The sequence below is a fragment of the Poecile atricapillus genome, chromosome 3 (assembly GCF_030490865.1).
Source record: "Poecile atricapillus isolate bPoeAtr1 chromosome 3, bPoeAtr1.hap1, whole genome shotgun sequence".
Classification (NCBI taxonomy): Eukaryota; Metazoa; Chordata; class Aves; order Passeriformes; family Paridae; genus Poecile; species Poecile atricapillus.
The window spans coordinates 84,077,658-84,091,819 of record NC_081251.1 but is presented as its reverse complement, the minus strand read 5'-3'; the positions used below and the strand labels follow the sequence as shown (position 1 = coordinate 84,091,819).

The 14,162-nt window shown below is 40.6% G+C and overlaps 1 protein-coding gene across 4 annotated transcripts; it reads right to left on the bottom strand.

The window, feature by feature from the left end:
• Nucleotides 1–1,240: 1,240 nt before the first annotated feature.
• On the bottom strand, nucleotides 1,241–14,129 carry RNF8 (ring finger protein 8). Of its 4 annotated transcripts, XM_058834820.1 has the most exons (9): nucleotides 13,903–14,042; nucleotides 12,464–12,622; nucleotides 11,463–11,591; nucleotides 9,207–9,947; nucleotides 8,030–8,092; nucleotides 7,566–7,655; nucleotides 6,270–6,377; nucleotides 4,446–4,650; nucleotides 1,241–2,573 (listed from the first exon to the last, which is right to left on the bottom strand). In XM_058834820.1, the coding sequence occupies exons 3-9, from the start codon at nucleotides 11,529–11,531 to the stop codon at nucleotides 2,428–2,430; spliced, it is 1,422 nt and encodes a 473-aa protein (XP_058690803.1). In that variant the 5' UTR covers nucleotides 11,532–11,591; nucleotides 12,464–12,622; nucleotides 13,903–14,042; the 3' UTR covers nucleotides 1,241–2,427. The 4 variants fall into 4 exon arrangements, with proteins under 4 accessions (XP_058690803.1, XP_058690801.1, XP_058690802.1 ...); XM_058834818.1 differs by lacking the exon at nucleotides 12,464–12,622 and having other exon boundaries at nucleotides 13,903–14,129; XM_058834819.1 differs by lacking the exon at nucleotides 12,464–12,622 and having other exon boundaries at nucleotides 4,439–4,650; nucleotides 13,903–14,033.
• Nucleotides 14,130–14,162: the final 33 nt, after the last annotated feature.

Genomic DNA, 14,162 nt, shown 5'->3' with positions numbered 1-14,162 from the left:
TCTCCAGAGAGAGGAAAGTGGGAGCTCAACACATAAAAGACAACATGAAACATCAAGGTCAGTAAAAGAATGAATCAAGCCTCAGACAGGAGAATGAGAAGATGCTTTCATAAGCTGAAATATTCTTTTGGTAGGGCCATGGAGATGGACAATAATGTTCTGAAAAACTCCTTTAATTCAAGAAAGAGTATTGGGGGAAATGAAGTATTTCAAACTGTAGATCTGAGCAAAGGTATCCATTGATGCAGCTGAGCAGATGGTGGAGTAGCTGTGATCCCATGAGATGCTTGAACAGAGAGGGAGAAATGAGAATTGATTAAGACATTTTGCCCCAAGGGAAAGAAGAAGCAAACCTCTGTTCCCAGAGATGATCACAGAGACAGATGAAGAGAACCTCTGCCTTTGTATCCTTAAAATAATACACTGTTGAGTGGTTTGAAAATGGGAGGAAGGCATGATGACAGTTTTTTCCCAGGTGGTTGCCAGTCATGGAAATGAAAAGCCACGAGAAAACTGCTTTTTGTGGATAACTCTCCATGGAATGACAAAATTCCTCTCCCTACAGAGAGTGATGAAAAGACTGTTGAATAGTTGGTACCGCTTTAACATCCCAGGTTTTGTCTCTAGAGTGTCAGCTGGGAAAGGGAAAAGGTTGGGTGGGGGAAGAAAAGTTTCTGGAGGTTTTATTCTGGTTTCTTATTCTTGTAGTTCTGTTAATAAAGTTCCTTTATTCCTTTTAAGCCTGTTTTTCCATTCTCCTAATCCATATCTCACAGCAAGAAATGAGTAAGTATTCTGGTGATTTTAGCTAGAGCTAAAACCACCACAATACAGAAGATGTAATGTCTCCTTCACAAAAGAAACCTTACACTAAAGTTTTAAGCAAGCTGTCTGGCCCACAGATCAGGCCTCCTTGGTTTAAATCCTACCAACCAAATTTGTCAGAATACACTGCTTCCTTAGGACATCCATGCACCTTTTTAATGGGCTCTTTCTTGGAGGAAGAAGGTAAGAGGTATGTATGATTGTAGCTATTAAATCAGCATTAGGGTAGTCACAGTCTTGAAGGATTGGGTTGTCTTTTATCAGTTCCTGAATACAAAAGTCTTTCAAATAACTTTAGCCACACTGCGTACAGCAATCAAAACATGAAGCAAAGTAATTAAATGAGATAGTCTGTTTTCTCAAAAAAATCTAAAGACTACTAGAAGACATTAATCTCAGTGGCTGCACCAAAGACTAATGCAGAAATGGATTTATATTTTCATTCTTAAACAAAATAAACATACAAACAAAAAGGTACTTAAAAAGAGCCAAAGACATATTACAGATGAGAAGGGCTTCCCCATTCTGTTCTCACAGTGTAAGAGTCCTTTCCATGTAACAGCTAAGTCATAAGCATAAGTCATCAGAAATGGAACTCAATAGACAAATACATGATACGATGAGGCACGACTTTATCAGTTTCTTATGAACGAATGATTTGCCGTGAGGGTAGTACAACTCACAGCTCAGCAGTTATGTCTTGTAAATAATGAAGCAAAATGCTTCATTCTGTACCTTGTGGTTGTCTACAGATGCTGCTTTACTACCCTGCAAACAGGATATTTCAATAATTTGGAGAGCAGCACAATTGAAGAGGCAGAGGTTCCTCTCTTACTGCTGATTATATGTTTTTAAAGTCATTGCTAAAAATTTCTGGATGTACTGCTTTCCAGTTCTAAAACCCTTTATGCAAAAGCCTGAAGAAGGAACAAACCAAAGACACTACATGAAAAGAACACTACCTGAAGACTTCTGGAAGATTTAATCTCCTCTGTCCCTATCCAATGGAAAATGGGCTACATAAACAGAGCAAGCTGAAGACCAGCAGCTAGCTTAAAATGCATTTGCAGCCAACAGTGTCCATATCCCACCCTTTATTACCTTTAATGCCAAAGGCCTGGGATGATTCTAGTTGGCATATGAAATTCAAGAGGAAAACCCACACTAGCACTTTTTCCTGATATACCTGTCTCCCACCTGCTGGTGGGGATGGCCAAAAGGCTTGGGACATTCCCTCTGCTGCCTGAAATAAGAGATGCTGATGTAAACATGTAATTCACTAAGGAAAGATCAATGATGTAATACAAACTATTTCATTACACCAAGCAGGTCACAAGCTAACATAGAAGTTTAGGGTTTGTATGTCAATTAGCCAGCGTAATGGCAGTCTGTTCTCTCACAAACCCAATTTTGTTTTAGAGATCAAGCTTCTGTGCATTCATTTGGGAAACAAGATCCTTCTTCCAAATGCTCCTAGTTTACAGTTCTAGCCTCTTCACAGGTCCTTCCAGGTGCCCAGTCTACTCTTCCAGCAGCAGTCAACCAAACACCATTAGGCTGGTTCTAGGCAGCACAGGAGCAATGAGTCTTCAGTACCAATGTTCAGATAACATAGTTGCTTTCACTATAGGAAGAATCTTCCTCAGAGTCCTCATTGTCACAATTGCTCATTGACAAGATGGAGTTGGTGAAAGAAGGGACACTGTTGTCATTGTCTATGGCTGGTTTCACCATCACATTCTGTTTCTCTGCATTCAAAACATAGATAAAAAAGTTAGCTGTGATCATTGTACCCACAAGTGCTAAATTACTACTTGTCTTTGAAACTATATTTTAGCTTCTGTCAGTTTGCAGTAGGTCTTTCAAGCTGCAGGACATAGGCCTTTTTCTTTCCTGCTTTCAGCACAAAAGGTATGGGAGTTATTTGCTTCTTTTCTTAAGTGTTCTAAAGTGTCCTGTGTGTCTTTTCCTATTAAGGTGAAACAGATGAGGAGGAGACATTCTCCACCCCTTCACAGGCACACAACTGGCAATGGAAGTGGCTAACTTATTTCAGTGTCTTGCTAGGTAAGAAAAGGAAAGAAATAAAATGTGATAAGGGGCTCTCAAACAAGTAGTTCAGGCAATTTATAGCCTCAGCAAAAGCTTCATCTGTTTAAGACTGCAAGCTGTCCTTCTAGTGCAGGGGCTACTAAGACTCTTAGAAAGGTTTCTTGGAAAGCCCTGACAGCTTCTCAAGTGTCACTTGCAACATCATTCTTCTTTCAACAGGTGTATTTCTTAAGAATTAATTTTAAATAGACAAATGGTTATCTTCATTTCAATCAAAATGTTTCTATCACTGCACCAAAAGAGGCACAGAAACCATTTCACCTTCCAGCTGAAGCATGTCACAGTAAATTTAAATGATTTCCTACTGGTAGTTATTTCTGATGGTAGGCTATGAACTCATTTGCTTTTTGTTCAAACGAGGATGAAGACCACTGGTGTAGCACACAGTGGGCTCCAGTGAAGGCACCACTTCAGCTAGTTCCCATTAGCTACCTGACAAGACACTTCAGGAACACTGTGGCACTCTGCAGATGCATGCATTGCACAAGGGCTGCCTCAGTTCTGCAGAGGTAAAAGCAATTCTTGTAGCTGAGCCGGGCAGGCTCTCAGCAATGCAGCATTTCCTGAGGGAATCAGAACGAAAGGGTTATCATAGGTTATAATTTCAGGCTTGAACCAGCACTGCTTAGTGATGTCATTCTATGTCACCATGGCACATCTGAAAGGTTTCAAAAGCACCTTTCTCTGGTAAAAGGCTTGATACATTGCAAAATTAAGGATCATGCACTGATGTCTATGAAGGGAAAACAAGACAATTACTTATGAGAACACAGCAATAGATACTTAAGGGATAACAGGAACAGATATCTACATTTCAGCACCTAGATACCAGTGTCAAGTGCTCTAGAAAGAAATTTAGAAGGAAGCAGACACAGAATAACCCATACTGGGGTTTTTATTAAAGCAATCTCCATCATGCACAATATTTTAGCAACAACTAGGCAAGATGTTATGCCTGTAAGCCACAGTGGTTTTAATTCCACAAAAATAAACACATCAGAGCAACTGTCAGTTCAGTCATACACTTCCATGATATACCAGTGTCTCCTTCAGAGATTTTCTACATTAATCTAACACACAGAAAATAATTCAGAGCTTCTTGTCAGGCCTGCTGAATTTCTGTAATTATGTAATCCACAGTTTAATCAAAGGTGCCTGGCAAAATTTTCAAGGACCATTCTATATTTTTGCTTTTATTAAGTGGTCTCTTTGAAAGAGTGAAACCTTTAGCATGGTTAGATTAAGTTGTCCCACCAGACCTTGGTGGTCTTCATAGGGTTCATTGGTGGTCTTCATAGACTTCATACTGCAGTCTTTTTCCAAACTTTGTACTAATTTCAGTTTACTGTGCAGTAAAGCTAGCTAGTCAAGAGATGTCATTATTATTGTTTTAGTGTTTCTGCAGCATTCCCTGAGCATCTCCTTAGTATATAGGTGCCAAAGAAAGTTGTACAAAATAGATGGAATAAAAGATTGTACTCATCATGCCACATCCACCCACCTCTCACCTTTCCGCTCTCTGATAAGGTTCAGGCGATGCTCTTTCATTTCCACATCCAGTTTTTCTACCATCCTGTTAATGCAGTTATCCAGCACCAGAGAGCGTGTCTTTGATTTGATCTCCTGCCTGCAAATAGGGCACTCCACTTTTCGTCTCATCCACTCATTGATACAGTAAGAGCAGAAGCTGTGTGCACAGTTCAGAGTGACCGCCTGTGGAATTCAGCAGAAGGATACTGGTCACAACATGCTTGCAAAGGCACTGTCAAGCAAAAACATACTGAATACAGGGAAATATTAGATGAATATTTTGTATAGGGAATGGGATGAAGAGCCCAAAGCCTTCAGGGCCTTTGCAGGAGTCACACAAACTCTCCCGTGCCAGAGGTCAGGCCAGCTTTACAAGTGTCCTGGGGTGACTTTATGATACTGGTATCCCCAGTTGTCTGGACTATGTTACATGTAAGTTCTGCACCTTTAAGACTGGCTCTGAGAGTGAAGGGGGGGAAGAAGTGCGCAGCTTGTGTTGAAGAAAAACACTCCCCTGCATCCTTCTCCTGGACTGTGGTGTCTGCAGCACGGACAGACAGCAGGACAGAGCTTCTCTTTTACAGTTAGTTATAGCTAGCTGAGGCAGAGGAGTTCCCTGGACTGTTTTTTTCTCTTTTTCCTTGGATCTGTTCAAACCTGCTCTGGACTGAAAAACACCCAGCCAAACCCCGGGAGCTCACGCCTGTGGTCCACTGGGGCCTGGGCCTCAGCACTTTCCGGTGCCAGAGGGACTGATAAGAACCTGAGCAACCCGAGCTATACCACATGAAAAGGACTTTTCTAGATTTGTCATCTCATCGAACGGCGAGAGGTTTTATTGTTTAATATTATTCAATTTCTGTTAAACAGTTTTTTGCACTTCTCTCCAAGGAAATCTCTTTTTCCCAAACCAGTTGTGGGGGGTCTGTTTGAATTTTGCTTTTCTGGGGAACCCCATTTGGAGGTTCTCTCCCAAATTTGCCCTAAACTAGGACAATGAGTCAGTTAATGGAGTTAATGAAAGTGATATATAGCAAGTCAGAAACAGACAAAATTCATTCATTTTATTATAAGTTATCCCAATTCGAAAAGGATAAATTATGGAAAGAACTCAGATACTGAAAAATAGCATCTTAATATACTGAGAAACCAGAAATTAAAATTTCAGCTAGCTCTTAAGTCATTCTAATAAGGCTAACACATCAGGTTTCCCATAGTAAAAAAAAATGTAATAAAACTGACCTTCTAGCAAAACATGAACAAAAATAATGGTCTACATGACAAGCATAGCCTATTACTTGGAGAATCAAATGAAAATAGGCCAATTTCTCAAAGAAAGAGTTTATCTGAACAATATAAATATCCCAGGACTTGACTGAATACTGTACCTCCCTTCCTTTACTAACCTCTCAATATATCTAAACCTCAAACAGTCCTACTCTAGTCAGCTTAAAGCAAGGTCCACTACAAAATAATTTTTCCCCAAGCAGCTGTTAGCAGCAATTCAGAACACCAGTTCAAAAACCTACACAAGTGCACCAAACTTATGTGCGTTTTAAGATTAAGCACCCATGTCTATGCAGATAGAGACATTAAAGCTGAATTTGCTGTCAAACAAAGAAGAGTCAGGGCAGACAGAATAAATTTATGGATCAGCTCTTTCCCATAAGGACTCACTGTGGGTCTGTTGGGACTGTTAACAAGTGAAATAAAGAAAAGGGCTTAAATATTGCATAACTGGAACTATGGAAAGCTTCTCAAATCGCTTTTTTACTAGCAAACCCATACAGGTTTAAACATACCTCGATAAAGTGCTCAGAACAGATTGTGCACTGCAATTCATTCTCCAACACATCATTCATCTGATTCAGTACCTCTTCTTTTTGGGCTCTCACCTTTTCCTTTTCCTCCTATTGGAAAAGTACATGTGGTTATGCATCAACAAAGAACAAGTTTTTTCTCAATTGGCAGGAAGTGTGTGTGCAGGGGAAGAAAATCATACTGCAAAGCTCCACATGACAGGTGAAGTGGGTATCTATCATATACCCAGATCTGTAACCTCTTTCCTCTTTGTAGTCTCAGCAGTATTGAGAATATTCCCACCCAATAAAGAGAACTTGAAAGGAAGAACAGCAGCCACTACCAAAATTCCCTTAAGCCTGAAGAAATGATCAGGTGATCATCTTCAGAACCTTTCAACCTGCTCCTGGCAAGAGTTTGCTTTTAATCAGTATTTTTTTTGGTGTCTGATGTAAAAAGCTAAACACCCAACAGACTAAACACCTCAAATGTTAAAAACAGGAAGCAATGAAGTGTAAAACATTTACTTGCATTTAAAAACCTAATAATCTTTTTGATTGCTTGTTAAGAGTTAAATTAGGCTGATTAGGCTGGGTACCTGCTCTATCTTCTAAAAATAACAGGAAAATTCTTCTAATTGAAGCTGTAGTTGAAGCAGCAACAAATTTCCAAATATGACATTAAAAAAACAAAGAAAACTGTCAGTGTTGGATAATGTGATAGTTTCCAAAAGTAAGTCACAGGAAAGGATCTCCTTAGTTATTTTCCACTCATCACTTTGTGTCAAGGGCAGGAAGAACTGTGGTTTATCTCAATCATTATTCAAATTCCATGTTGCTTCAGTCCTGCACTCCCTTATAGAACTGCTGTCACAATGCAGTTTTACTTGAATGCACTTTAACTGAAAATGAAGCACCTCACTTTTTAAACATTTTTAGTCTGTCAGTGGATTTTTTTACTGTTATTTCTGGTTTGACTTTTTGTTTGCTTGTTTTTTTTTTTAAAGAAAGGGTGCAATGGGCCCATTTATCTTCTACAATGCACTGTTCAGGTGCTTTGGGCTTTCTTTACGATCGAGAAAGATCTAGTAATAACTGTTTGACACTAATTTACCAAAAGGGAAAGGTGCCTCCTCCCCCAGTACTTGAAACCAGAGTCAGCTGCTACCTCAAAACACAGAAATTTTGCACTACAGGAGGCCAGGCAGAGCCAAGACAATAGTTAAACAAACCATTTCCTCTGCTGCAGCATGTCATGTTTCACTTACGAATAAAACTAAGAATGCAGTTATTCCTTACCTTGGTTTCTTCCAGTTCTTTATTCTTGGCTCGAATTATCTCCTCAAAATCTTTTTTATTACGATTCAGTTCTTCCATCAAAGCACGATGCTGTAACAATACCATTACAGAAGTTATGAGTACCATTATAAGCAATCCTATTAAAGATACATGGTCATGGTCATAAGGTTCAGCATTAAAGTTCACTCATTTCTCCTATTCTCCTCCTAGAAGAACAACACATATGAGTTGATGTGTTAAGGCAGTTTATCCTTAACTTAAAACTGCAATGCAATTCCAGTTATTTATGACATTCCCAGTGCCATCACACTTTGCATTCCCTCTTCCAGGTTACTCTTTCACTTCAGAAGGTTTTACAGTCACCTAAGGCAAAGTCCTTGTCTTCTACCAAGAAACCACAGCACTGTGAAAGATTTAAATATCGGACTTACAGTTAGACCAAATCTAGACTCATAATCACTTGCCTCTTGCAGGACCTGGGCCAGCTGCTCCTTCAGGTTCTCTTCCCCTTGTTGACACTTTTCTCCCTGGGTGGGTTAAGAAGTGGGACAAAAAAAAGACTTGAAGAACATAAGAGACAGAAAATTACTACTCTGCACACTCTCTTTAGAGGATATGCTTAAAGAAACAACACTGATTTTCAACAAATGACAAGATGTTCCACTCTAGGGTTTGCAACAGAAATTAGAGCTATCATTTACTGTGAAGAGTTAAAATGGATATATCATTTACAGTTCCATATTTGAAATACATCCACATCATTCTAGCTCAAAAGGCACCAGCATATTCACACAAGCAAAGAGATCTGTAACAGCTTAAAAGCTGAAACTCTGTCTTTGAGCACATTCGAAGAGGTCAGAGATACCTAAAGCTCCAGGCAAACACCCTGCTGTTTCTAAGGACACAACTCCAAACTTGCTATACTTCTGATACTGGTATATTGCCTTTAGCAGCAGACTTTAAGGAAGTAACTAATAAATTATTAGTTAAATTATTATGATTTTGTATTATATATAATATTATTATATTAAGATGAATCCTCATTTTCTTTAAATCTTATTTTGAGCAGTCTCAAGTTTGAACAGATTTCAGTCTCTTACCAAAAAAGCAACTTATCACATATACTTCCAGCTTACAGATTAGAAGATTGCAAGAAAGGGTTTTTTGAAAGTAGGAAAAGAATCTCCTTCCCTCCAGGGGTTAAGGCGTGCAATATTTCATTGATTTTAAAGACAGTGCATTTGCCATGCAAACTGAGCATTATTTCAGCCATGTGATGAGAGAAATTCACACTTAAAGTGATTACTTTTCAACTTGTCCTCTCTGTAACCATGAGAGATCTGGCAAAGACTTCCATTCTTTTATTTAAAAACATGCTTCTTTATCAACTGAAATGCTTTATTTTGCACCTTTTTTTGACTTCTCCATGCAGACAAATCTCTTCTGTCTCTGCACTTTCTTTTGGTACATGCACTGTATTACATGCTAAGTTAAATACTTCCATGAAAATTTTAGCAGGGGTAACTCACACAAACACTATTTATGTTACTGCATAGTTCAAGAGCTATTTTGGATCAATGCCTTATATGAGGCACTCCACGAAAGTGAAGACACAGGCCAAAATTATTACCACCATTATACCTCTAGCTTCTGCTGCTCTTTACAGAATGTCCTCTCCAGCTCTTCCACCTGCTGCTGCTGATGCTCTTGTTCCATGCAGAGTTGGTTCTGCAACTCCTGCAGCTCCTGTTCCATCAGAAGGATCTCCCTCTGATCACACTTCCCGTGCTTCTGCTTCACATTTAGAACTTCAGACTGCTTCTCCTGCACTTTGACCTTTAATTTCATTGTATCTACTAACGATTTCCTCAGCATTTTCAAGCCAGTCCATGACTCTGCAAGGCCAGAGCCTTTCTGGTCCTTCTGGGGGACAGTCACAGCTTTCTTGGAGTCAACAGGGCTACCATGCACTGGACCACTATCCCCTTCACTGGGTCCAGGAGGAGACAGCTTGACATCCATCTTCTCTGTTAGCCGTCTGGCCTCTTCTGCCTCTGCCCATGATTTATCTAAAGGCTCATTGTCAAAGGACATTCTGTCTCTTTTGCATCTGGAGTTTGAAGGGCCTTCTGATCCAGATGTCTCCAATTCCTCCAAACTACATTTACGTTTAGTTCTTGAACTCTTAGCTTTACCTAGGTCACTTCTTTGGGCTAAAAAGGGTCTAATTTTCTCCCATTCATCTTTAATTACTTCATACTCATATTCAGCGGTCTCTCTGTTTTCCAAAGGCACTCCTAACTGTATGCGGTCTCCTTCAGCAATAGGATAGACTTTTGATGGATCCAGGCGCTGTTTGTTAAGCCAGACTCCATTTAGACTCTGCCAATAAACACAGAATCACCAAAATTTAATATGTAGTTACAGAGTCCTCTGAAAGTTATTTCTGGCAACTGTAAATAAACACAGCCAACCTCTCCAGTGCTTCAGAACAAACCACCTCTTTAAATAAAGCTTGTAATATCCAGCTTATTTGCTCAGTGTTGCATTTATTACTGCACTGTATTATTTACTGGACATTATTCTTCCATTACAGATTTTCTGTACAATTACCAAGAACAACATTTTGACATACGTGTTTGTGCAGAAGGAAAACAATGATCTCTGAGGGGAAAAACTTGCACAAAAGCTTCTGAAATAAGAATTAACTAATAAAAAGACTCCACAATAGATCATTGTCAGGAACATTGAGTATTATAGTAATTATTCTGTTACCTGAAATTCCAGAAAAAAAAAAAAGGAAATAAGAAGAAGCATTGGTTATACTCCTTGAAGAAAAACAAAGTTTTCCATAAATACAAGGAAACTATAAAGAAGAAGGAAAATGTTCTTCTAGAGATAATGCTCAAAGCACAAAAAAGATTTTGAAATTAGCTCAATAAATAGTTTTCAAAACCAGCAAAACTGGTCTGTGTTCATGATGAACTGCAGAAACACTAGGAACTGACATATCTAAATGAGATTCAATGAAACAAGCTGACCAACAGTGAAAATAGACAGGAAGTGTTAATAGAATCTATGGTAGATGTTTCCTATCATGCAGTAACATTAAGTTTTCAAGTTTATACATGTACTACAAGAGGATTTTGTTTAAGATCAGCATAATTTTAATAGTAGCCACTCCATTCCTTTCTGACTAATCTACTGTTGACCCAAATATCCTTCAAATCTGCATGTGTTGAACATTTTTGTTCTACCAGTGCTGTTTTAAACTAAGTTACTCATTTTACTGTTTTCAGACCAAATGAGAAAGTGGAGACATCATTATATAAAAAACAGATTACTGAAGTCAGTGAGACCCAGGTGATGACTCTGATACCAACATTTTATCCCAATCAGCTGAGAAGAACTTTCAGGAGAAATTAATTTGTATTCAACATGAAGCATAGTTTTTCTAACACTAGATTCTCATGGAAGTTGATTACCATTAAAGCAATTATGTCACTACAATAAGGAGTTGCACTTTATTTTTTCATTAGCACTACAAGAATGTTATCCTTTTGAAAGGATAAAATCCTATGTCAAAATTCATATAGGATATTTTTTAAGAAAGTGACACCAAACAGGTTCACAGAATGCAAAGTGCCCTTGGCTTGGCCACACTGGTCTGGAAAATGTTAAACCAAGAGGTGGATCTACATACAGAAAGTAATATAGCTTGCATGCCAACTGCAGCAGACTAAAGTCTCCTGCTGGAAGCGCACATCAGGCAAGACACATTCCCATGGACCTTCTATCACACTTATACTATATCATAGCCCATACATTACTAGATCCAAAACAATGGATTCCATTCAATGAATCTCAGAGCAAAAGGTCTTCAGTTGGTCTCTGTACCTTGTTATCCTTGATAGTCCACTGCCCTTCTGCATTCTGCTGGAAGACACAGTGCTTACGAGAGATCATCAAGGGACAGGTTTTTGACACCAGCTGGTATGTGATATCTAATCCTCGGCCTACAGTCACCTAAAAATAAAGTAGTTTAGTTACTGCAATCAGCAGTCACATGATAAATTCAGTTTACGTAATTTTAAGTACAGCAAAACTCTAGATCAACATCTTATGGTTATTTCCAAAAAGTCTGTCATAATATGATTCTTTTTCATTTAAATTTAAGAGAAGATAGAAAATGGAAGCTTACAAAGTTTGAAGTATTATCTTTCTCTCCCACTGAGGAAAATTTTACTTCTCTGAAGTACATTAAAACCTTGGTTTCATGGAAATCTCCTTCAGCAGCAAAGCTACTCAAAGCCACTCACAAAACATCTGTGTCCCACCTCAGTCATTACCTAAACAAACGTGATTTCTTCAAACCAGCACTCTTGCATGTGGGTCTAAAGATTACTTCTTACCCTTTCCTTTTGCTAGTTGCATTTGTTCAACCATTTGTGAACAGGAAAGATACAGGAAAAAATAGCCCAGAAAACTGCCATCAAAAAAAAGTGCACACTCCACATTGCCCTAAATACACAATACTTTTGTAAATCACAGCATTGATCCTATGGCTCAGAATCTAAGCTAAAAGTTGGTGATGCTGTGTAGTGAAAGTGATAAATAACTGAGTCTAAATTAGACTCTAATAGTATCTTCTGGAAGAAGGGACATAATTGTACTATTGCACCGTATCTTATTAAATCTCATCTAATTTCAGATTGCCATTTAAAGCACATCCCTGCTCTCCCTTCCTCTGCACACTTCTCTTAATTCATCTGTGCACTGCATTACCTGAACAGTTCTCACCTTGAGTTTAGAGCAAAAACTCAGACCCCCATGTCACAACCAAAGGCAAGGAAGCAAACTAAGATGACAAAAGCAAACTTAACCATGTTAGTGCCTACCTCTTAAATGTTTCATATAGTGTTCTGTCAGCATGGATTGCATATGTAAGAGGTACAGAGACTCGAATGGATAGACTCCCCTCTTCATGAGGATTCAAACATATAATCAGCTTTGCATTTGTCCCAGCGGTGGAATCCTCAGGGCCCAGTCACACACATCTGCAGGATCTCACACACCAATATGAGTGAGAGCAAGCAGGGTCAGTCACAAAAGTCCCCCTTGATCAAGTTCATTTAGCAAACAGGGGTCCAAGATGTTACCACTCTCCTGCTGGCAGTTCAGTGCTGCTCACAGCAATACTGGCAAGTCACAGCACATCCCCACACCTCAGCAGTGTCCTTTGGCACTGAAGTGGTCACAGCACCTAGCCTGACAGGGTTCAAGAAGTGTTTGGACAACATTCTCAGGCATGTGATGTGATTCTTAGGGCTGTCCTGTGCAGAGTCAGGAGTTGCACTCAATGATCTTTGTGGATCCCTCCCTACCAACTCAGGATGTTCAACGAATTATGATTTAAATCTCCTGCAAAAGCAGTTTGTGCTCTGTGGCCTGGCACACCTAAAGCACCAGAATGCCATTAGCCTCTCTGCTGTCTATGACAACCACTGTGCAGACAATCAGAGCAGTAACATCCCAAACTAGATTCTCTGTACAATTATCAGCGCTCTGGCTGCAAGTTGTATTACCTCCATTCCTTTGCTGAGGTGGTCTGCACATCTCAGGGCTTCAAATCCACGATGGGACAGAAACAATATCGTACGTTTGGGTGGGTGCTTTTTGCAGTGTGAGAACACAGGGACTTGGCCACAGCATCACCCACATCATCTAACTACCTGTCTGATTTTGGCCACCAGAACAGCAATCCTTTAACACTGCCCCAACCTCACCACAAGTCTTTGCCTGCTGGGTTTTAGGGAGGAGTAGCAGGACCCATTTTTCTACTAAAAAACATGATCGCTGAGAAAATGGCTATTACTGTACCGCACCAAAACATAACCAAAACAATTTAAACACGACCTCGTTTACACCCGAATACCTTATGTCTTACGTACTGTTAACTTCGGCAAAGCATTGCCTTGTTAATTAGGCCACGGACTACCTCGTCCTCACTTACGTTCCCGTCACACGAACAACTCTATCTAAATATGACATAAGAATTTAAAGAGATAAACAAGCAAAGGCTTGGCCAAGTCGACTCCAGCGCCTGGGTCCGCCCTCCCCGCCCTCGGGCGTTACCGGGGCTAAACGGCATCCGCTGGGGCCGCCCGGCGGGGAGGCCGGGCGAGCCCTCCGAACGGCCACGAATGGCGGCTGCTCCTTAAGCGGAACGAGGCTTTCCTCCTGGGAAGCACTGTCAGAAACGAGTTCCGCCCAAACTACACCCCAAGAGCCGTGCCCACCCGCCCGCTCCGAAGGGCCGGAGCCCGGCGCGGCTCACCTGCGTGCCGGCCTCCAGCAGGAGCCAGTCGCAGCTAGCCCCAACTCGGCGGAGGCACCAGGCCAGGCACGGCACCCCGCGCACCGCCATGGCGCCCGCCCGGCGCGATCGCTGCGGCGGCGAGGACGGAACGGGACGGGGCGGGGTGGTCACCCCCGACCGAGCCCGGGCCGTGATCGGAGCCCGCGCGTGCGCCGCAGGACCAGTGGGGCCGATGGAGCGGCGCTTTCCCGCAGTCCCGCCGCTCTCCTCTGCGTCCC

Excerpts from the sequence above, each read along its gene's own strand:
- RNF8 (XM_058834818.1), bottom strand. The coding sequence starts at position 13,992 with ATGGCGGTGCGCGGGGTGCCGTGCCTGGCCTGGTGCCTCCGCCGAGTT. Across the intron at positions 11,592-13,902 it reads TGCTGGAGGCCGGCACGCAG|GTGACTGTAGGCCGAGGATT; the intron begins GTGAGCCGCGCC and ends CTTTATTTTTAG. Across the intron at positions 9,948-11,462 it reads GGACTATCAAGGATAACAAG|AGTCTAAATGGAGTCTGGCT; the intron begins GTACAGAGACCA and ends GTTTATTGGCAG.